This window comes from Pyrgilauda ruficollis, unplaced genomic scaffold, assembly GCF_017590135.1.
Source record: "Pyrgilauda ruficollis isolate IOZ18807 unplaced genomic scaffold, ASM1759013v1 scaffold2, whole genome shotgun sequence".
Taxonomy (NCBI): Eukaryota; Metazoa; Chordata; class Aves; order Passeriformes; family Passeridae; genus Pyrgilauda; species Pyrgilauda ruficollis.
The window spans coordinates 18,082,157-18,107,422 of NW_024519206.1; the positions used below are offsets into that span (position 1 = coordinate 18,082,157).

The 25,266-nt window shown below is 35.5% G+C and overlaps 1 protein-coding gene across 1 annotated transcript in view; it reads right to left on the minus strand.

Annotated features, from left to right (window-relative positions):
• NEK10 (NIMA related kinase 10) overlaps positions 1–25,266 on the minus strand; it is an 88,189-nt gene that overhangs the window by 8,081 nt on the left and 54,842 nt on the right. Inside the window, 8 exon segments of the mRNA XM_041466231.1 lie at positions 146–189; positions 2,440–2,539; positions 2,542–2,554; positions 5,598–5,698; positions 8,596–8,633; positions 10,181–10,229; positions 17,506–17,625; positions 17,673–17,844. Of these exon segments, the coding sequence (XP_041322165.1) occupies positions 146–189; positions 2,440–2,539; positions 2,542–2,554; positions 5,598–5,698; positions 8,596–8,633; positions 10,181–10,229; positions 17,506–17,625; positions 17,673–17,844 (637 nt within the window).

A 25,266-nucleotide genomic window follows, 5' to 3' on the forward strand; every position in this document is an offset into this window, starting at 1 on the left:
CCCCACCCCCAGAAAATCAGTATGGTCAACATAACTTTATTGTCTTTAAAAACTGATCTTAGAGTAACAATTCCTTCTGCTTTGATACCTTACATTTTATTAGGAAAATATATGCCACTACAGAAGTTTATGATGCTTTCTTTACCTTTTTTATCATCTGGAAGCAATATATGTCCACCTGCCAGTCTGCTGTGAAGATAATCAATTCAGCAGCACCTAGGGGAAAAAAAAAAAAAAAGAGACCAAAAAAATAAAGACACCTCCTTCTCATTTGCCAAAACTTCAGAGACTTCTAGAAGGCAGTTTACACTTTCTTATGTTTTCCAGCACAATCAGAAGTCAAAAGAAATTTCAGTACTTTTTAGATTAATGAAAAAGTGGTGAACACCATTCTGAGCATCCTACCTTTTTCTCTCCAGAAACACGGAACATTGCACACTGCACTTAGTATAAAGCACTGAATTTTTCAGATTATCTGAAAAAATGTCACAAACTACACATTTGTGTGAGGATAAAGAGGAAATTGTATTCTCTTGAACCTATGAGAGAAGCAGCTGATGACTCTGGTTTTAAAATTGTGGCTTCAAGTGAAATTGTTAGCTGATATTCAAGTGGTATAATTCCCATTAGAGGAATTCCAGCACTTTTGAAATTTGAAAGTCAGTTCAGCTACTTGATTATATGAGCAATGATACTGACATTAAACTTAAAAGCATCTAGTTTTGAAAATATCCCCTGGTAACAGCTCTAATGGGACCACCTTCATTTACAGGAGAGAAATCTCAGTTATGCATTTCTGCAGCATGATAACACTTTTACAGTTACAGAAACAGAAGAATCTCTGTTTTTGGAAGATCTTTACCCCACCACTGATCAGTGGAGGAATTTTTTTGTCTGTAATTCTTATTACCTTTTCTAACTTGGCGTAGTTAAAACCCCATTATTTTAAAATTTTATTTCCAGAAATCATACAACCTCATAAAAACATTTGCTGTAAGAATTCATCATCATTCTTTCCTCTGTTTAGGTTCCTCCCATTCCCTCCAAATTATATCCAAATGATATTTCCTTCAAGGCAGAATGCCCAGAATTGCATTCAACATTTCAAGCATTTTCAATTTACTACAATTTACTTTTCAAATAGAGTATTTCTTCCCTGTAAATTTAATCGTTTTGAAGCTAACACAATTTTACAGTTGATAACATTCACAAATAATTTCCTTTATTTCTGAACACCTGAAAATGAGGTTAATTTTATAATAAACACTTCCTTTCTCTTACCATATTTTTGGGCATTCGTTTCTGAAAACATCAACTCAATACACAATGAGCAGGTATTTCTTAGATTTAATGTTATGGCTGAAATAGAGGAATTGTTTAATGTAAATCACAACTTGATTTATAGGACAGCATGAAACTGATAGCTCAGAAAGAAGTATCTTTAACTACCTTTCTAATACACTACCAATGTGCCACCTTCCAGGAAGTTTTAGCACCTCAGGTTAATTATTACAAAAGCAAAGGAAGGATCCAGCATTTGGGATCAATCTGTTTCATAGCAAACAATGACATAAAATTTGCATAATTCAGTGGAAGTAGGTGATAATCAAATTAAGTTACAGAGGGAGAATTATGTGAATGATAATAAGTCACCTTAGTCATCAAATTTTAGGTACAATAATAAATCTAATAACTACTTTATCATCAATTCATAAATGAAATATCTTAGCTTCAGTCTCCCACAGTACACAGATGCCAAGGAAGTAAAGTTCAAATCCTTTGCTGATTGCAATCCTCTCAGGAGATTCTGAAGGAACATTTAGAAATTCTGATATTAGTCCTTAGATCTTTCTCTGTTGGAAAGCATCCATCATGTCACTGGAAAACATGCAAGAATGCTTTTTCAGTCAGGCCATTCTTACAAATCTGCAGTACTTTTAAATTGATGACATTACAATGTTGCTGACACACTGTGCAACAGCAGGACAAGGTATGTTATATTCAAGGTACTCTGGGATGCTGCTCTCTTAAGATTAATGGTTTCAGCAGGAATACAGTCCAAAATGTGAAAAATATTAAGGAACTATTAACAAATCAAGTAAAGCTTGCATAAATTAAGAGCTTATATAATCTCTAGTTACGTTGCCTCTCCTCTTGTCTTTTTGAGCTCTGATGAGATGAAATCTGGTTTTGTGTGTTAGAAGCTAGCAGGTCCTTTCCATTTACAGAAAGAGTTTTAATGACAAGATACAAACTTGAAACCAAACTGAAAAACTTCATATTTAAGGAGACTCAATATTTTCCAAACATAGGATAGTTGGAGAATATTTCAAATACTTCCTTTTGAAAATGGACTCTTATATTTTTGTGATACTAATATCAACAGAATGATTGAATGGAAAGAGAGACAAACTTGACCACAAGTAGTAAGTGGTGTACCACACCTTTTTGATTTCTGATTTCAGTTTACAAGGATTGTTCTGCTGGCTGAAGAGGGACTTCTTGAATCTCTCAATGATTTTGCTTTTCAAGTTGCATGCACAAGTGGAGGAAGCTACATGAAACAAAGAAATACACTTTCACCATTCAGTTACACCTGCCATAAAAATGACCTATTCAGAAGTGCCATTACTGAGAAATGTAGCTACCCTGCAAAAAGAAACATGGATGTCTAATGGCGTGGTAATAAACAACAGTATAACACTTGATTTAATTGCACATTATAATAAGGCTCCTCTGTTTGCCTGTTCTGTTAGGCTTAGCTTGCCATGTAGCTCAGCTCCTCTAGTCTTGAAGCTAAACATCATTATTAGCCTAAAACTGGTAATACCAGATTTGCCTCCCTGATCAAAGTGCTAGTATTTGGGACATTTTTAATGTCTTAGCATCTTTTTATGTCTAGCATCTTACAGATGAAGCACATAGAACATTACACTAGATTTCATGTTGGCTATAATGAATCACTCCATCTGAAATTAATAAAGAAGCTTAGACCTTCATTGAATGTGCATAGACTGGCTTCAATGACCTCTTTTAAGGTCCTTATGGGTCTTAATACAATTCAGAGCACCCCTTTTGCTCTAAGCTTCCTCAGGGAGGTAATTTACCTTTCATTTGTTTAGAAAGCATAACTGATTTTACATACTTTTTCTTCCTGTATCCTTTTGGTTGAAAAAGAACACATCTTTCATCTATATTTAGAAAAAAAGAAAAAAAAAAAACCAAAAACCCAAACAAAAAACCCACAAATAATGTACTTAAAGTCTTCAATAAAGACTTTAAAATAATTTTTCCTTTAACATAATTTTTACATTCCAACACCAAATGTACAGTTTCAGCTGTTGGTAACTGCAATGACATCAACCCAGTCTGACAACAATTCTGTGGTATGTTATTATCCTTTTGAATTTATCTTCTATGTTGTTTCTGCATAGTTGCTTATACCTGCAGACACTGTTTGAAAAACGATTATTTTCTACCATTTATAATCATTTCATTGATGTAAATTCATGATGTACCACTCAACTGAATTCAGGAAGCTTTTTGACTTAGGAAGGGGTTGACCACTAATGATTCACATTCAAGCACTGCCACAGCAGACATTATAGAGACATTTATCCCACTGGAACAAATTACTGCTCTTAGACAGCCATAAATCCAGAATGCTTTTATTGGCCTCACAGGAGTCCTGATTTGCTCTGACAAACCAGGGATCAAAGTCACATGCTAAGCACAAAAGACTTCTCCAGTCAGCTGCTGGCATGCAGAGATTTTTTTTTTCTTACAGACAGATACTACACTTTTCCCATGCAGATAAGGCTTTACACATATGCTTTAAGTCAGAAGTTGAATGTTCCTTAGCCTATGAGAGAGTAAAAAAAAATCATGCCTTAGGAAAGGCTGACAACATGTTCTATGGATTACATACCACTGCAGAGTGCAGTTAATGTACCATGGGGATACTGGGATATTCTGAAGCAGAAATGGTAAAGAACAAGTCCAGTGCTTGAGAAACTTGGAGTTGCCTCAGGCACTAGTGTTCAATTTTAGCTTTTATTTTAATGAAATCAGTTGTCAGATCAGTTAAAAAAAAAAAAAAAAAGGCCAAGGATTTACATAATGCTTTTTAAAAAGCTTTCCCTTACATTGTTTTCCAGAGATCACTCTGATTCTTGTTCCCATGGAAACAGGAAGGTTGCTGGCAGCCAAGAACTAACAGGCAAGAACTCTTCCTTGCAAACTTCAGTTTAGAACTGTCAGCTGGAATACATAAGAGTTTGAGAAAACAGCTATGTATTATAAAAGATACTTGACCTTAGATTTGTAAAAACATAAACAAGTGCAAGGGAGGCATCTGGAACACAGAAACAAGTACAGGTAGATATTCTGGTTTCTCTGAAATCAGAGAAAAGCTGTTGCTACTGCTTCAGTGGTCAATTCTGAGCCAGTTTTTGAGTTGCTGTAAGTTCTCAGTTCTTGAGCATCTGCACTAGAATAATTAATATTAATTAGTAAGCCACTTGAGAAAACCTTCTTCAACAGAGAGAATAGGCTCACTAATGAGCACCTTGGACATACTCCTAAAATATCATGTAAAAACTGAACTGCCTCATTTCTGCTGATAGGAGAAGGATATAATTTCCAATTATTTTAAATAATGTCTGTTTCCTTTGTCTCTGATAATTTAATTATTGTATTACATGTTTTAATAAGCTTGAGAACTAAAAAGAAAAAAAAACCCAAACAAAAGAGAGACATGTAAAGCACACCAAGTTCAGTTATGTTATTGTGTTCTAAACAAAACCAAACAAATTTGGCTGATCAATCTCAAAAGCCCTGAGGTGATAAACATCACATCCCAAATGTAAACACTTCATTTTGGAAAATAAAAAGCTGTTTACTTAAATAGCAAATTTTTCAAATAGCTGAATGGTAGCCATCTTTCTGCAGAATAAAGATGTTCCAATCACATTTTTAGGTGAGAATTCAAGGCAGCTTTTGTATCAGCTCAGCTCCATTTTTGTTTTGGAATCAACATGAAATAACTTCAGCTCTGTCTAACTATGAAACAGATTAACTTAGTTTTGAAACAAGTCTTAAATTTGAAAAATATCTGACATTTCAAAATAGTTAACATATTCAGGATTTCATCTATTGCACTAAAAATCCCAAGAGAGTATTACTATGTACTGATAACTAAAATACAATTTCAAAGTTATTTCAAAACTATCACTACAGAGGAAAGCATTTTATTGACTCTCCAGGTCAGTATATGATATTGTCACCTTAAGTAGTCATATCACTGGTATGACAGAATGTTGTAAAAATACTTTACTGTACAATCAATTTTTCTGAGGTGAGCTACAGCTTTTTTTTTTTCATATGACTCAATTATTGCCATCCTCCACATACTAATATTCAAAGTTAGTCTTTATTTTAATGATATATTTTTAAATCATCCTGCCATCTGCAAAAATGTCAAGTTCTGTTGTTTTTAAAGAACAGTAACTAAATTAGCAGCACTTTGCAGTAACATCATTTTGACAACAGCAAATGACTAAAAAGTACAGAATGTCAGAAGCAACAATAATGCATACATGAGTGCTGAAGATAATTTTGTGCAGCTGAACAAGAACCTGCTGAACAGGGTCACTGATCTCATGCACCTTCCTTTGTGATACAGCAATTCCTGCCACCGCTGTAGATGGCAAGAGTGAAATCAGGAGGGCAGCTCATTTTTTTGCCTTAGCACATTAATGGCATACAATGTTTAAAACCTGTAGATGTAAATAGCAAGTTGAAATGCTTGATTTGTTTTCCCAATAATGCTGGGAACAAAAAAAGGATAATCTAAAACGTTAAAAATTTAGACAATGTAAGTGACAGTGTGTTTCAAAAGAAAATCCCTTTCTCTGAATCACTAAATTACTCCATGAGAGAAGCAGTATTAATGTACTTCAACAATTGTTAAAATTTTGTCACATTTATTCGAAAGGATAAATATATGACAAACATAATTTTCTTAACTGATTTTTTTTACATAGACTAACCCAATATATTTTTTATATATTTTGATGTTATTTAATTTATTTTCATTCTTCCCTAAGCATTACAATAATATATCTGACATAGAGTATTTCAATGAGGTAAATCTATTGTTTAGGATTTTTAATCTTGTGTATTAAAGTCATACACATTGTCAGGCCCAGAGATTAAATAAAAGTTTATCAGCAGACTTCCACTATAAAACATTGCATCACAAAAGAAGATTAGTTCACAAAACAATCTTTCCAAGATGACCATTAGACCTCGGAGTAAGTGAAGAGCTTTGGCCAAAGTACTGAACTTCAGCCAGCAGCCCTGTACCTCTCCTAAATACAATTTTCTCTAAACCACACTTCAGAGACTAATTTAGATATTCTAACATTTACTCTCACACAAACACCCTGAGGATCATCAAGTCTTATGTATAAATTTACAACCACAGAAAATTTTCTTTTTTTTTTTTTTTTCCCGATGTGATCTTATGTCAAGATTAAAAATTCTACTGAGAGGGTGATGAAATCCAAATACCAACATTAACTAGTCCACAACAGAACTATTACCACTTTTTTACTGATGAATTTCTGTGCTAGCTACTTTAATAAGAAGAAAGATATTCACAGATATTAGTGCCTGAAGATCATCCAAATCTAAACTATGCTCTCACAGAAATAAAGCGATGCAGATAAACATCCTTCTCTACCACAGGGAGACACATTTCTAGTAGGATCAGGAAGACAATATCATTGATATTGCTGGGGTTTTTTGTTGCACTGCCTTTTGGCAGATGTCTTGAGAAAGCCAAGTGAAATTCAGTTTGACATATTTTTCCCTAGGTCTTCTCTTAATAATCAGTAAGAGGAAAAAAAGCTTTGCACTTCCTCTGAGTCACTTAAAGAAGAATTTCCTTACATTGGTTCCGCTCAAGGTGACAGTGGAAGCCATGCTATAATAATCTAAAATACATGCCACAAGAAGAAAAATTTTGATTTAGTTCTTTTTGCTTCATTTCCTCATCTCTGCCAACTGTTTTAATACTGCTGTATTCAAGGCCCAAAAGAACTCAGTGCTGTCTTACCATTATAGCCTTAAAATCTTCAGTTATGTTAAGGACACTCATAAAGGCTTTACTTCTTTGACATGTTCCCTTTTTCACTGCTCCCTGTTCTCTGATATTTGTCTCATCTTTTCCTGTCAATGGCTTGTATTACAAACCAAAAGTAAATCAATCAGGGCCTTTCCTTTTGCAGGTCTTAAATTATTTTTTTTCCTGGATAGAAATATGTTTAGAATGATAACAGCAAACAGCAAAGACCAAGAAGGATATAATTTGGATTTCTCTGTTATTCAACTTATGGAGCTTTTTCTCTTTTCTAGTATGACAGCAACAATATGACTTAAAAGTCTAGGAGGACCAGATTTAATGTCTACTTGTAGTATCTGTGTCCTTCAAAGACTTTAGGAGTTCCACTCCAGACCACTCCAAGTTTCTTGTTTGGTTGGTTTGTTTTTTTTTTCAAACACAGAAGTACAGCATTATTTGGAAGATGAGGGTACATTTGTGAAATAGGCTGCTGAAGACTTCACCAAAGCTTTTAAGACTTTTATCCAAAAGGAAAACATCACTTGCAAAAGATAATGGATTTACTCAATTTACTCACAGAACTGAAAATATCAACAAAGGCTAAAGTATTTTTCTGTAGAACATTATAGCTTGCAGACATTATGTTTAAACTGAGTTGTTATTATATGGTACCCTTTAGCAAACAGTACTGAAACTACAGAAGGCTGAGATCAAATTTGGATTTGTATTCCATAATTGAAATTCTTAATACAGTTTTTATATTAAAATCTGTAAAATAGAACTTAGTACAGACAAAAAGCACTCTTTTTTTGAAGATCACTATGTTAACTGATCAAAATAATTTTATTTCAGATATTATTTAACTCAGACAATATGCATTCTGAAATCACAGCTTCACAGAGTGTGAAGCTTCTCAGTAAAAGGAAAAGTACTTCAAATGGAAAATTTGTTTCATCAATCATGATGCATAAATACATGATAATTTGCAAGGGCTGTATGAAATATTCATTTTACAGGAGAATTTCCCATTTCATTCTGCAGAAGTTTAACTGGGATAATGACAATTAATATGAGATCTTACTGATTCACTATTGGAATTCATATTTTTAAGAAGTACCTTAATGATACTTCAGATAACATATTTCTATATAAAATGTAATTATCTCTTTTTCTAACATTTAAAAATACAATTATAAATAAAACCATGATGTTTCACATTGCAAAGAGCTACAATTTGCAGACTATGAAACTGCCATCTCATCATGAACAAACACTTGATTTTCTTAGTGTGGGAACCATGGATGAGTGAAGGTTCTCTTAAAAGCAGATCAATAGGCAATAAAGAGGAAGAAATAAAAGAGGAAACACTCTATATGCAACAGGAGAATAATGTAATCATGTTCCAAAACTTGAAAATTGTTAGGTTTAATTTAAGTTAAAGTTTGAATTTCTTGCAAGTACAAAATTACCTGATCACAGTCTTGATCCAGAACCATCAACATAATCCATCATTATTAAAAAAAAAAAAAAAAAAAAAGAAAAAAGTTTTAATTGTGGTTGGCATCAAAGATTGCAGAGAAACTATCAGTATTCCCTGACTCCTTCTCATGTTTCCTCTAAGGGAAATCTGTCCAAATTCACTAGCTTACAACTGTGCATTTTTAAAGGTTGGTTTACTATGCATGTCCAAAATAGAATGACTTTTACTAAATAAATGTTTCTTTCCTTGGTCAGTACTAGTGAAGTGGGGAAAAAATTGGTATTACAACACCAGGATAGCAATCTCTCAATGTCAGAAATAGACGTCTACATGTTTCGATGCTAGATCCTTCTCTAAACTCTGGACAAATACTTTCCCAGCTTGCAGATTTCACTAGCTGAGATAAGCAATAACAAATGGGCACAGACACCAGGGAACTGAAAGAACAAATGTGCTGTCCTGACGGATGGCAGCCGCGATAGCCTGAGTACAGCAAGAATTTTTATCTATTTTTTGTGGCAGTAGGGAAAACCACAGTTTCAAGGAGTAGTTACAAATTAAGACAAGGAAATAGTTTTGCTGATGATTATGTGAGGGGCAGAGATTTGTATAGCAGTGAATTTCTACAAAGAGAAAGAAAATGTGCCTTCTTAAACACTCAAGCACGGGGAGGCTGCAACAGGACTGCAAGCATGGGGCGGACTGCAAAAGATGTAAGGTTAGGAAGGGATAAAGGTCAGACTGGACGGTCTATGGTTATGCTAAGAATAATTAAGAATGGTTATGCTAAGAATCATTTTGAAAGCAAAAATAAAATATTGCACTTGACTCAAACAGGGTCTGTGGAGAAACACAGGAAAAGAATCCATGCTATCATTATAAACACTTACCTAGCTAAGTTAAAGGTAAAATAAAAGAATTTGTTTGGGAGTCAGATGCAGCCAAGAGTGATTTTGAGAGTCTTTTTCCAGATATGGAAGAAAAGCAGGAATGAAGAAAAAATTAACAGCATTTCTTAATAAGGGTGTTGCCAAAGTGATCAGAAAAAATAATGGTCAAGAATGTGTTTGATGCATTACTGAAGAAAAAGGAAGATCTTTAGAAGAGGGATGGTGTGAAATATTCTGCTTCTGTTTGCTTCCTTTTTGAAGAAATGAGGCCTCCAAAATGCAAGAAATGGGTGTTTATGCTTACACAGAAAGACCAGAGGAGTTCAAGGGACAAGATACTACTCTACACTACTACAACATACTATCAAATACACAAACACCATTTTCTATGGAAAAACATCTGTTTAAAAAATAAAACCAGAATTTGGTTAATCAACTGATGTCAGTTTACGTTTCAGTAGCAAGGTCCATTGTTAAAACTATCACGTAAAGCTTTTGTGTGCAAACACCCTCTAACAATATCCTCAAGCAGAATTAGTGTCCTAGGCTGAGGTAAAATGAAGTCGTAACGTTAACCAAGGACGTGTTTCACAAGGAACTTGAGGAACTGTTCCACTGTGAAACAACCAACCAGAATTGATAGTAGTAATGATCAATTACATTTAAATCATAAATTACACCTACCTTATCTGAGGCTGTCTTTCAGAAGCACTAAAACTTTGTTTAATTATACCTGAAACAACACATCAATATTATTTTCTGTTTAAAAGAAATGTACAACATGTATGTTAATATTTTCTATTCCCAGACATATATGTTAATATTTTATTTTACAAAACAGCATTAAACAAACTCCAAATCCTCACTTGACTATCAAGTTGCTGTTTGATGTATCAAAAATTTGCTTGCATCATAACAAAAATCTCAGGCTGACAGAGTATTTTAATAAATTATGTCAGAAAATTGTTACAGAAAGTAACAACATAAGCTGACTAGATGTCCACAGAATATGTACCTGGATATGCATTAAATTGTTACAGTTACTGCTAGCACTATAGCCACAACATTGTCTCTAGTCTGGATAAAGAGAGGGAATATTTGCCCATGTTCTTAGAGGTTCACTAGATATTTACTGCCACCATTCCATTCCATTGCTATCTATAGGCAATAACACATACATTTCTTCTTCTTAAATAATCCTACTGAAGCCAAGACCTTGAAGATAGCAGTATGACCAGTTATTGGGCCAACATCTAATCAGCAATAAAACTGAATGTAAACATTGAAATAATTTATTGCATACTGCTAAAAAATGTGTAGAAGGAAAGCTAATGTTTGATGACATCTATTATTCATGTGCTTGGAAAGCATTGTCTTAAAGCAAATATTAGTCTTAAGAATTTGTCTTAAATCATTCCTGTAAAACCATTCTTTTGATGGTAATTTGCATGGTAATTTGAGACCACCCTGGTATCTCATTTTGATTGAGTGTATGTTTAATGAAAAGATAATTCTGCTAACTGAAAGTCTGAGTAGCAAGATTAGGATATTCTTACAATTTTCACATACAATTAATGTATTTTAATACAAGGCCTGCATCTTTGTCTACATAAGATCTTTTGCCCACACTAGTAACATCATAAACATTATCACTAAACAAGAACAGAGGCACGTAATCACTCAAACAGCAGATAAGAAAAAAAAAGGATGTTATGTCAAACTTAAACTAGTTTTCCCATTGTTGGTCTTGTTACAGCAGTTATATTATTTCTTGAACAACTGTAGAGCAAACATATTTTTGAGAGTCTTGGGTCTTTTCATGTTCAAACATACTTTTGTGTTGGACTCTGAAATATTTTTCCTACTTTTCTGAGATCCTCTAAATTTAAAAAAAAAATCTGAAGGAGGCTTTCATCTGTCAAACTGAATTCACTTTAAAACCAAAAGAAATTATATATCTTTAGGCCAAATCCATCTTCCTTAAAAGGAGACACAGAGACAGAGAGAGAATGAAAGAGAAATAAACAACATTTTAATCTTTGCTGATACTTTGCTTAGCAAAACAGACACCACAATTCTGTGGGAGCTAGAACAAAAGACTATTTTATAAGAGTAGCTAAACTACATAAGAGCAAATAAACTAGGCCCTCATAGAAGCAAAAGTTCTTCAATTAACTTTGTTAATGAGACAGAAAAATAGAAAAAGAGAGGGCCCGTGGCCTAGAAAGTAAAGGAAATGAAAAATATTATTGTGCCTCTTCAATGAACAGCTATCTTACCTGCTTAGGACGCAGACACAATAACACAAACACAAAAGTAGAAGCTCTGAGTGAATGTGAGTCATGTTGCTTGGGGTAAGGATTTTGAGTTGCAACCTCAGACACCCTGTCACAACAAATACCATAATATATTGTGTGAATGTATGCAAGAAAATCTGTAACTAAAACCACTTGGCTAGAAAGCTAAAACTGAACACAGATGTTTGCTATAATTTTATAAAAAATAACCCCCCTTTTCAAGTATTTATATACAAAATTTGGTTTGAAATATTTCACCCTTTGGCAGATGCAGATAAATGGTCTCTTATCAGTAAAGGGTTCATATCCAAATTTGTTTGATCAGTTTGATGACTCACCCCATTTGACTTGCTAATCTGCCATCTTATGAGTGTATTTACAAGTGCATGATATTTCACACCAAAGAGTCTGTCTCACCACTGACAGTACACAGCAGAGATGCAATATTTTCTGATTCATATGCTAAATTTAGGAAAATACTTATTAATGCTAAAAACCAAAACCCCAAAGATGATGAACATCACTAAACAACAGCAAACACCCTTCAGGCCTATATTTATTGCTTATTATTATGCTAGAGACATACTGATCAGCTAGACCTGAGAGAGGAATCTCATTACGTTACTCACTATGAGAACACAGGAAAATAATTTACTTAATAACTAAACACAAGGAGACTCAAACACATCAAAATCACTGTAACAAACACACTCACGTGTGTACCCACACATTCAAGGAACACTAATGACTTTATTCATAATCCCCAGTCTTCTGTGTATGAGTTATGCTAATCATACAAAGCCAGTCAGGGAGTAAGAAACAGCACAGATGCGCAGGCAAGTTAACTCACATAAGTCATGGAGCACACAGTGTATCTGGATGTTCAGCTCAGGGTTTCCTGGACCATATTTCCTTTTACCATGGCTACTCCTTTGACACGGATAGGAAGAGCAAGGCAATATGTTCTGTTCAAATGCCTTGCAAGAGGGCATTTTTCAGCTCAAGACAATCTCAAGGAAAATGAAATACAAAGCCTCCATCTCTTTCCTGTTTTGTGCCCACTCTTGTTAGAATGTGAAAGACATGCAAAAGCCAAAGCTTTTAATTCTCATCAGCCTCCCTGTTCCGAATAGCTCTATGCAGATTCCTTGAGGACATTTAAAAAAGTATCAAATGAGGCATAAATAATTTCTCTGACTCCTACTTTGGTCTTTAGCAGCTGATGTAATTAGAGCAACTTCTAAGACTAACTTCTTAACATGCATCAACATCAGTAAAAATGATACAAATACATTTAATATGAAGTTTAGTGCTCTTGCAGGCACCTAAACAGGCAATTGCAAGGAAAGAGCTGGCAACATGATATGAGATCAGAAAAACCTGAGAAGATAGTAACTTTTGCTTTGGCTTTAACTTTCACTTCAACGGTATTTAAAAAACAAAGCCTCTGAAAACCTTTCCAAGTTTGATCAGACTGGCAGGAAAATAGAATTAAGATTTTGCATTAGCAGAGAACTTCAGTACATCTCCTTGAATGAAATGGAAGCAGAATGGTTTTTTGAAAGACAGCTCAACAATCTTTTTAGAAGTAAGGTGAAATTCAAAATACTCTTGGTAAGCTGCCCTTCAGATCACTATACACTGGAACAGACAATCCCAACCAGGATAATTAAGCTGTTTCGCAAAGCAAAAAACGATGTTTTTTCTTGCTAGCAGTGATTCCATGTGCAGCAACAGAAGCTGACATAAACATACTTCACACTTAACTCAGGCACCATATAGGAAAACCAGGTCTTGGCTGATGTCTTCAACACCATCCCATTAGTCTGAGGTCTCAAGAGAAACTTGCATCTTAGACAAATCAAGAAAAGCAAGCCTACAAAACACTAAGGCCTCCAAAGTTCTTCACAGACAGCCCATTGTGCAAATTCTAAGTTTATTGGTGCAGTAATAATTTTTAAGAAATTCCCTAAACTTTCTCCTCACAATCTGAAAACCAGAAAATCATATATAGCAGACGTCAGACAATCTTATTCCAAACACTTACCAAACTATCTAGTCATTTTATCTAAAGAAGAAATGTCTTCTCAAGTCACCAAATCCATCAAATACAACTGGTCTTTATTAAAAAAAACAAACAAACAAACAAACAAACAAACAAAAAACCCAACAAGGCTCATCTCTATGACCACAGAACTTTTAAGATATAAGGTAGCTGTCTGCAATATAGCGCAAATTACAGGCTCCAGAAAACAAATTACATTACTGAATGGGGGCTTATTTCATAATGTGTTTCTTGGTATCCTCAAAAGTAGTTAAATTTGGAGTTAAGTGATGACCTAAAGTCATTACCTAAGTGATGAGCCAAATCACTTGCTACATAAAACACCGAGTTCCTATTTTGAGAGTATCCTAGTTCTAGAAATCCCCAATTATTCAACTGGATATGGGCATTACCTGCACAAGACTCAAGTCCTGTCACTGTGTAAACCAGTTGCATTTCTCAAAGAAAGTTATAGGAGACCCTTTTAGAGTTACATCACTAGAATATTTTTCAGGCACATCTGTGGTATCTTCATTACATGGTAACTTTGACTACTATTAGAGGAAAGGCATCCTGAATATCAGTGTCTTTGCTTATTGGTCACAAGATATACAAGTGCAGAGATTCCTCCAAATAGTGGAAGCATAAATGAAATTATGAGGTAGGAGAAAAACTTTTAAACAAGATACAGCTGCACAACAGGACTGTGTTTTGATACTTCCTAATCTCTTGAAAAGGCTGAGCAATTCTGAAAAAAAAATCTATTGCATGCTACCTCTATATTGGGAGGAAGGTTAGGAGTACATAAAGCCTTAGACCAGCATTTTCTAATGGCAGGTTTTACACAGAATTGTCTTTCAATGTATTTAGGACACTGTCCTGGTTGTGATGAAAATGAACATGATTAAGGGAAACAAAAAGTATTGTCCAAAAGAGCATTCCCAGACAAAAAGTAAATTTTTCCAGTCTCACCCAGCTGACACACCAGCTCTACTAGACTACTATAGCAGTCTACTAGACATATCACATCTTTTCCCGCTGTTTGGTTTTACCAACAGAAGTGAAGGTATAGTTACACTGTAAACCAAATGTAAGTAAAAACCCTTTAATATGACTAAGCTAAGGTAAAGTTGGGAACCTTGTAATTTTAAGCTAAGAAAAAAAGTGCAACTAATAAACTGTTACCATCCCATCATTCTTCACAGCTTTTTGACTCAGTATGTCCATATCCTCTGTCAATCTCCATAATTTGAAATTATAATTACTTCAGGAAAAGAAAAATGCATCTGTCACTGCTGTCTCTATGCTTCTGAAATGAGCAGAATCTTGTTCCTGTAGGATTAATCATTTCAAGTACCAGGAGCAACTATTTCAGAATCTACACACCCTGCACTTGGCAATCTTGTTGAAGGAGCTGGTCTTGTAGAAATACATTGTCTATAAATTCTATACTAAGAAGAATAATCCTTTTTTTAAAGCATAATTGAAAACACTGACTATGCAAAGTCGTTAAAAATATTATGACAATATGGGACTATAAAAAAAGCTTCCCCCTATTACACTGACAAATCCATACCAGCTTCTGTGCTACTGAACATCTCAGCATGTCACACCTCTTTGCAAAATACCACCCTAGATTCAAATTAGAATGATCATGTTTTCTCTGAGAATGATGTGATAACAGCACGATTAGACAAATCCTTTCACGATTCTCATCAATATACCTGAAACTAAAACTCTCATCTTCATGTTAGCAATTTCCAGGTTAGCTAGATCAAAGTTGGCCACATTTTCCCCTGTAATGAGGACATGCTTGACAAAACCATGGCTGATAATTCAAACTCTGTTAGCCACTTATTATTGATGAATGGAACATTTCACAAGCAATACCCAATTTTCCTGAATTTATAATTTTTTTTTAAGTTCTCTTTTCTTTACCTCTGAAAAGTAGAAACATTTTCCAGCATTAATTACAACTGATCTATAACACTGACTTCAACACGAAGTAGAAACTACAGCTGATCTAAGAATGTAAGACTACAGAGTTATTTTCCTGAAAAAAGCAATCCTGAAGTATCTATATAATAATTAGACTCTATGCAAGGAGAAAAATGGATGACTTCTAGAAATGCTGATTATAAGCTACTGGGACTCATAAGAACTGATGGGATCTTTCCACATAAAACATTTCATTAAAATTATGGCAATATGGCATGGCAACATTCAAATATTAGAAAAAGCTGATATTTTGTTAATGTCGAAATCTTAACAAAGAAAAATTAACTACAAGGAAATCATTACCACTAATGCTTTGGGTGTGGTGAGTTACAAACTACAGAAAGGCTTCAAATTTCTGTGCCCAATGCTGAACTAGCCCACAAAGAATTACATTCCTGTGATATACACAATGTGTTATTCTTCAGTGTGAGCACAGAACAGAACTTTGTCCCTGGAAGCTGCTTTTTCTCAAGGGCTTCATTCTATGCAGCCCCTTCCCACAGTTATTCAAGGCTTCCTCTATCCTGCAGCCTTCTCTTCTTAGGCTCTTAGTACAAGAAAGTGGCCATAAAAAAGTGCTTTCTAAAATTATCATTTTTTGAGAAAACTTTGACAATAATCTCAGGGCTGGCTAGTCACAGGTCCTCCAGCCTTCAGAACGGCAAGCTATCCAGTTACAATTAGCAAATCATTTTAAGTAGAATTACCAAATCATTATTTGCCCTGCACTAATGACTTCAGTAAAAAGAGGTCATCAAAGCACTTCAAAAGAGCTCTTCAGTACCTGGGCCACAATATGAAATAAAATCTAGCTACCAAAGAGGATTACAAACAAATAATGTTATTCTAGTTTTTTTTGAAGCCTGGGGCATTTGCAGCAATGTTTTCTAATCTTCAGAAAACTACATTCCTTTTACCTTTTAAAAGTACATCTAAATCATCCCCATATTTTATTAATGGAAGTCTTAAATTTTGCTTAACTCTAACACCCATATCTTTTTTTTTTCTAGTATAAAATGCACTTTGATTTCACTAATCAGAATCCCACTGCATTTAATAGGTAGGTCATGGTAGCTCACAATCTAGCAAGTAAACTCATAGTGCTTAGTGCTAGGGATTTTTGAGTTGATTTTTTTTTTAATTTTCAAATTGAAATATAATCCAAAAAATCTGTCACTTAAGATAACACCCAACACAGCTGGTGTTTTCCAATTTGATTACCATAAATAACTATAAGCAGAATTAATGCTGTGTTTTGTCACATAATTCTGTCCTAATTAAAATCTGCACATTCCTTCAGTTCCATTCAGTCAGTTCTTCCAGACAGCTAAAGCCTGCCTCTTTCAACTTTCTTCTTCACACTCTTCCATCTGTTTCTTGTCAATATTAGTCATCTTATGTTTAAATTAAAAACCACCTTCTTTCTCAAGAAGCCCAATAACATTCCAGTTTTCATAGTTGCTACTGCAAAATATGGGGACAAGCTGCACAAAGTCCTGGTGATACCAAGTGTACGAAACTGGACATGGCTGTCACAGAGGCACAGTGATTTTCTTAGGTAACAACAGACTGTGAACTTGGGACAAATAAAGAAATACCCTCATATATTGGACTAAACAACTGCTTTACTGTTACAAAGTTGTGTACATTTCATTCTTGAAGAATCTTACCAATAGCAGGCTCTTCCAAATTACTCAAACTGGAGCTGCTTTAATTGTCCACTATGTCTACCTCATTGTCATTCAGAGAAATACCTGCATATACAAAGGAAAACAAAGATTTTAACCCACCTCTGACCAGCATGATAGCACCTGATGCTTCTTTTGCTAATGTCTACCTTTCTCCATAGTCCTGTAATCCTCTACCAGGATTGTTTCATATGTTCTTTCCTCACCTTTTCCATGTGCAGACTGACAACTGTCAACTGGAAGGTCAGTATTTTCTGAAAATTCACTTTTGCAACTGGCTGGTCCACTGCTGCTAAAATGCAGACTCAACTTATCATTTTTCTGACAAGAAAGAACAAAAACACAATGTTAGATATTGTTCTTTTCCAACACTCACTAGAAAATCCAAAAACTGAAGTGTCACTTGTGCATACACACATAAAACTAGACTTAGCTGTTAGTCCAGGACTGCACAGTACCTGGTTCAGTTACTGATTCTAAATTTAGAGCAAGACTTTCAAACTCTGAAACTAAACAAATTATTTCTATCCTTCACATATAAGGCTTTGTTCTTGATGACAGTCTTTTCACAACAAGCACTGAAAGTGAGAAAAATGAAACAAATGACAGAGCAGAAGCAAATACTGAACAAAGGAAAAAGAACAGACTGGACAAAGATAGTAGGTTCCCAGGGACAAGCACTGGTAGATTTGCCTTCTTTCATCTTAGATTACAAACAGCAATCCTGGAGCAGTTCTGGATAAATAAAACCTGCGTAACAGTCAAGGTACTAGTAAAATATGAAGTGAACTTCAAATGATGTTGTCATGGTTTGACACTGCCCCAGTGTCAGGCACCCACAAGAGATGCTCACCCACCCTCCCCTGTCACAGCTGGGCAAAAGAGGAACAAGGAAAACAAAGTTAATGAAGGCTTCATGAGTGAGATAAGGACTGGGAGAAATATTTCAAGGGCAAATCAGGACCAACTTTAGGTGTAAAGTGAAGTTTATTGCTAACAGAATCAGAGGAGGATAATGAGAGGTAAAATAAGGCCTTAAAACACCATTTCCCCCCAGCCCCTCCCTCCTTCCCACCAACAGTGCAGGGAGACAGGGCCTGGGAATTTTGGTCAGTCCATCACCGAGATTTTCTTCCACTGCTCTGGAAGAGGAGTCCTTCCCCTCTGAGGCCATGAGGTCTCTCCCACTGGAGACAGTACTCCATGAACTTCTCTGGTGTGTGTCCACTCTCATGAGCAGTAGCCAAACTGCACGTGCTGCAACTTGAGTCCATCCCATGGGCACACAGTCCTCCCAAAACTGCTGCAACATGGGTCACTCTTCCACAGGGTGCAGATCTCCAAGGACAGGCTGCTTCAGCCTGGATGCCAGGCCCCCTCTCCACCAGGTCTTCCACTGGATCACAGCCTCCTCCAGGCATCCACCCACTCCCCCATGGGCTGTGGGTGGATCTCTGCATCCCCCATGGATCCCCATGGGTTGCAGGGGCACAGCTGCTTCACCATGGTCATCATCAGGGCCTGCAGAGGAATTTTGGCTCTGGCACCTGGAGCACCTCCTCCCCTCCTTCTCCACTGACCTTGGTGTCCCCATGTTGTTTCCCTCATGCATTCTCACCTCCTCATCTTCACTGACTAGAAACAAAACCCATAATTTTGTTTTGATTTTCTTTTTAAATATGTCATCACAGAGGAGTTACCAGCCTCTCTCACTGGCCCTGCTTTGGCCAGCATCATGTCCATCTTCCATTGGCTCTGCTGGACATGGTGGAAGGGGCCTGCAGAGGAATTTTGGCTCTGGCACCTGGAGCACCTCCTCCCCTCCTTCTCCACTGACCTTGGTGTCCCCATGTTGTTTCCATCATGCATTCTCACCTCCTCATATTCACTGACTAGAAACAAAACCCATAATTTTGTTTTGATTTTCTTTTTAAATATGTCATCACAGAGGAGTTCCCAGCCTCTCTCACTGGCCCTGCTTTGGCCAGCATCATGTCCATCTTCCATTGGCTCTGCTGGACATGGTGGAAGCTTCCAGCAGCTTCCCACAGGATCCATCTTTGTGGCCTCCCTGCTACCTAAAACCAGGCTGTGCCAAACCAGTACAGATGTGATGCCAGAGAGACACAGAGGCTGAAATGACCAAATCCTACTGGCATTATCAAAGCAGAGCTACAAAAATCAAATAATGGAATACAAATTATTTTCTTGTAACATTTAAGTGCCGCATCTTGTTTGTTATCTGATGCATATAAAATTCTGCCCCTGCTGCTGTCGATGTTTATAGTTTTTCTGGAATAAATAGAAATCCCTAGTCCCTGCTATTGCTTCTATTTTCATGTAACATATTTTGAAGGAAGACTTTTTATACTCTTCTACTGATCCAAATCTTCACATATTATTTGTTATTTCTGTTGTGTGTAAATAAATTCATGTTTCTTTTTACTCCATCTTGTCAAAGTAAAGCATGACAAAGGAGGACAGGAGATAAATTATATAAATATATCAGATTAAACAAATTAGTATCTTTAATATTAATTTCAGAAGATAATACATTCCTAAATACTTATATTCTATAAGTATTCTCCATATTCTATATATTCTATATATACCGAGTCTGCATAAGACAAATTGTTCTGTGTGTAAGACAACATTCTTTTAAAGTTTTTCCCATGAAGTGTTTTGACTTTATTAGGACACAGCAGAGTGAATGCACTAGAAACTTTCTACTCAGAAACTTCACTGCCTCCCTGAGCATTGACTATACATACCACTGCCTACATAATGATCTGCTTCAACAATCTTCCCATCCTTTGTTCTAGTCCCAAATCTATAACCAACAGATGACTTGTTAAGGTTTTCTCTTTAAATTCAGGTGGAAAAAGGTCATTTTATACTTCAGTATTGGATGGAGGTTATGTCCAAAATGCCACAATAGCAGTGACTGTAGTGTAGCACGGCAAGAAAACCACTTACGATGACTCTCAAGCTGACCTGAAAAGAGCACTCCAGTCCTGGCACACATGAACACACTTCTCATGCCCTGAACAGTCAGTGCAGTTACTGAAGAGAACCAGTTCACCTGCTCCACATCAAAGGAATCAAAGCAAAGACAGAGAAGGGTCAAAATGCATGGACATTTCAAACTTAAATCTCCTTTCAACATTTTCAGTATTGAACCTCAAACTCAAAAGACTCATTGTTAACAATAACTTGTAAATCAGGCAGAGCTGAGGGGTGGAAAAAGACCAAAAAGACAGCTGATACCAACTGGTGCCAGATCTCACTGTCCATTAAGAAAGGAAACCTGTTTGAAGTGTCTGAATGGAATTGCATAGACCTCAGCCTGAAAATAATGGACAGACCTACTACAGAAACTCTTAAAATATCAGTGGAACATATCCTAAAGTGTTAAAGCAGTTATATAAACTGTAAAGCTATAACCTGTCTAGAAAAAATCTGGTCCATTTACATAGCACTTGTACCTAGAAAACTATAGTGTTCTATTACTAATCTGAGAATAATAAATAAATTTGCTGTGACATAGCTTACTCCATCTAGAAAATATCTAATAATTTTAAAAAGTGATAATATGTACCTTTTTTCCCTTTTTAGTAGGACACTGGCTGATTTAGAAGAGTACCCTGACTAGAAGAGGATGGGATGCAAGTTCAATGTCTCTTTTGCTCACCACAGCAGAGGGACCAAATTAGCCTACATAAGGATATAAGGTTATAAAGAACATTATTTTTTGGTAAGTTCATGGAGAAAAGTGTACTCCAACACATAGAAACGATCATTTTCATATACCTTGAAGTCTCAGAGAGACTTCTTTCAGATAAGGTGAAAGACAGATACTTATCTGTCTATGAAACTGGAATATTCAAAATATCCCAAACATTGAAAAAGGAATTAGGTTGATATTTATTCATTTGAACTGTGCTCATACCTACCCTTGATTCCAGAGTCCAGTATTTTACCAATCTCTCTGGAGTCTCCATCAGTTGATATAGTTTATTTTCACATTCTCCTTATAACTAGTGCCTCAGTTTTCCCATTCACCAGATTAATTGTTGAAACAAATTCTGCCTTCATGTATAAAAAACACAGTTAGAAAGGAAAGCTAAGGGTAAAAGTCTCCCACAAAAAAATGTTCAAATGATGAACCAATTAACATTTTTTTCCAGCATTCATCTACTGTTATTACTGAGCAAAAGCACCTCTGGAAATTTGTATCCCAGCCATGAAGAAAACTTCTGTCTTCATTAAGATCCTTATACTTGCACTGTCTATCTCTTCATTGGCAACTATCAACACTGTAAAATCGAGATATACTTTGTTTTTGGAAAAGTGAAACCTGAATTGTGGGTTTTGTCTTCCAAAGGGAATCTAAAAGTTGTTAGAGTAAGAAAAAAAAAAAAGTAGATTGAAATAAAATAAAAATACTGATCTTTTATTTAGCCCTGTTTGTTATCCAGAAGAATTAACTTTTCTGTCTTCATGAAATATAGAACTCTCTAGTGGCATTTGCAAAAAGCATTTAATTAATCTTCTTTATTAGAGACATTTACAATTACAGCATTATGCTGTCAATTGAATTTATATTTAAAAAAAACCCAAAACAAATAAACAAAAAAACCCTACAACCTATTTCCACTGGTAAACTACCAATAAAAAAAGTAATATATAACAGGAAATTGGCAGGGAAAAAAACCAGGCTAAACCAATATATCTTTTTCAGTAAGATGGTAACAGCTCCTGTGCTTTAGGAAGAAGAATTAGATGTTACATATGTGGGTTTTAGCAAGGTCTTTGACAATGTTTTTCATAAGGTCCTAGAAGAAAGCTAGGAAGTGTGAGCTAGACAAAATCACAATCAGTTGGCTGAATAATTGACCATAAAAACTGTACTCAACTTGGTAACTGAAAATGGGTAGCAAGCACAATTTATCAGACTCCTTTTTGACCTTGCTCCAAAAGTACTCAATGTTGTCACTGAATTACAGTGACAATCTGCATAATGGATAGACAGAGCGCCTATTAAAGGTGCCCAGACTGTGATACATTCACATCATACATCATATTGCAGCATATACATCATGCACAGAGCTGTGCCAATGAAAGTGACAACTGGTGTCAAAGATAGTTTTCAGAAACTGGACAAACTAAAAGAACTGATGAAGTTTAAGTAGGGAAGATGCAAAGTTCTGTGAGCAAGAAGAAACAACCATACAACTGCACAGACTAGAGAAGGACTGGTGACAGAAGCTCTGCAGCAAAAGACTTGGGGATTTTGCTGAATCAGAAACAGAATATGATGCAACAATACCATGCTGTTTTGAAAAGGTAGACGTCATACTGGGATATACAAAAAAGAGAATAATTCTGAGAATTTGTATATTCTTTCTACTTAGTACCAAGAAGATTCTAAGTTGGAGTAATTAGGTCCAATTTTGAACACTACACTTAAAATCATGTCAATCTTACTTCTTAAGTCATTTTCTGTAGACTTCTGATTCTCATTTCTTTCCTTCTCTGTTTCCATGTTTTTTATTATTCAGCTGAAATAAAATTTTAAAAAAAAAGAAAAGAAAAAAAAAAACAATGAGAGGATACAACATAAGAGAAAAACCATACATAACTTTTACATATTTCCACCGTGGGGATGAAATTTTCAGTAATTAAGTGTTTATTGCATCTATCTGGCATCCTGCAGAGAGAAATATGCACTCATATTTCACTGTGTAACAGGTTTGAATGCACACAGCAGACAGCTCTGGGGAATATTCTGGACTCAGTGCTATCAGAGCCCTTATGCAACATTTAAGATGGAGTCTGAAAATTTCAAGCACCATGTATATCCCATACATGCACAGGCATATGTCAGTCTAATGTCTCCTGGAAACCAGACATACAAGAAGTATAAACCCTTTCAAGCAAAGACCAAAATTTTCTGCAAGCATCAGACTAAATGCAGATGTTATCTTCATATGGGAAAAAAAAAGACTCAATCAGACGTATAATTGCTGACTGTAAAGACAGTTTTTGCATTTCTGCTGTTTCCAAACTGTTTCTATAACATGACATTTTTAAGACTCACTGGTCAAATACCTGTCAGGAGTGACAGGTAACTCTAAGGCTTGGAAATGGACAAGATGATCTTTGACAACTCTTCCTCCCTTACATTCTGCAATTCTATTAAAAAGCTTTGATGTACTGACAAATTAAACATTCAGCAACTCTTAAAAATTATACCTTCAAAACAGTTCTTGTATTGTCCCTTTATTCTCCAAACTTAAATTGTATAAATTTAAAAAGCTTCCTTTCTTTTTATCACACCAACATTTTTAAAATTTAGACATAAATTCTAGTACCTGCTACATAAATAGCAGAAAATAATGGTGTCACAATGGACTGAAAGGTGAAAGAATAAGAAAACAATTTGTGGAATACTAAGTCTTCATGACATTCCTGAGTCCTCACTCATTTCCAAAGGGATATCTATGCAGCAGTGCACAGTCATGATCATCCACATTTTTATTTTATAAAAATTTAACAAATTTTGGCGATAATTTTTTCAAATTAATATTACACATTGACTACATTTCTGAAATATTAATAACCTGTTGCATGCTAAGTTTTTTAAACCCAAGCATACTCATTATTTTAGCCAACACCAAAACAACTGCTACACACACACATGGTTTTAAGAAAGAAAATCTTTTATGCACTGAATGGCACCAAACCTATTTCTAAACACAAAGGAAATTAAAATTAACATTAATCCAATCTTTATGTCTTTTTCTGAGTTAACAAAAAAACTTGATTAATTCAAATCGAATTGCTAATTAAGTACTACTTTGTAATGCATGTGATGATGCTTAGAAACACAATTATTAGCACAACAATTGCCAGCAGAGCAGAACTGAATTTGGACATGGGGGGAAATGACTGGGTGAAAAACCAGTTAAATTATGTTGTGTTTCTTGGTCCTTCATATAGCTATGATCCTCAAAAATACAAAATACAATCAACTCATAATCATCTAGATGTGGACCATGAAGGTTTATGTCACAGATGAAGGTCAGGAAACCGCATCAGGTATTTCAGGTTTGGTCAGGTTCTTTAGTTTAAATTTAGTCATTTGCATTTTGAAAACAGCCACACTGCTCTGTTTACTCTTTTCAGCCAACAAATAATTGAACAGCCTCTGCAGGAGAGATAGGCAGACTTCCTAGCATAGGCTGTAGCCAAGCTGCCTGCAAGAAGGATAATCAGAGTTTGTTTTCTAGCAGCATCAACCTAATCCAGTAGCACAACACCTTGATACCCACAGACCTGGGAGGGCCAGTGTTCACCTGCAGCTAAAAATCCTATCTAGATGGAAAATGCCTTGCTGTGGTCTATATGCCAGGCTCTCCAGCATGCTGGGTTAGGGAAAGACCAGTTCAAGTGTGAAAACAGGAAAATGCAGAGAGCAGCCTTGCTAATGGGCATTCTCATGGATTTGAACACGAGGATAAAGCACTCAGCTAAGGGCAATCTAAATGAACTAGCTCAGTCCAAGCACTGTTAATGAATTCTGACTCCCTATGAGCCCCAACTAACATGGCGTGGGGAGACACTCCATAGATAAGAAAAAAATGCAGGACCTACTTTTCCCATTATCTAAGCATCATCATCCCCATTGCTCTGACTAACTGGGAATTGATCTGAATACATGGATTTGCACATATTAATTTT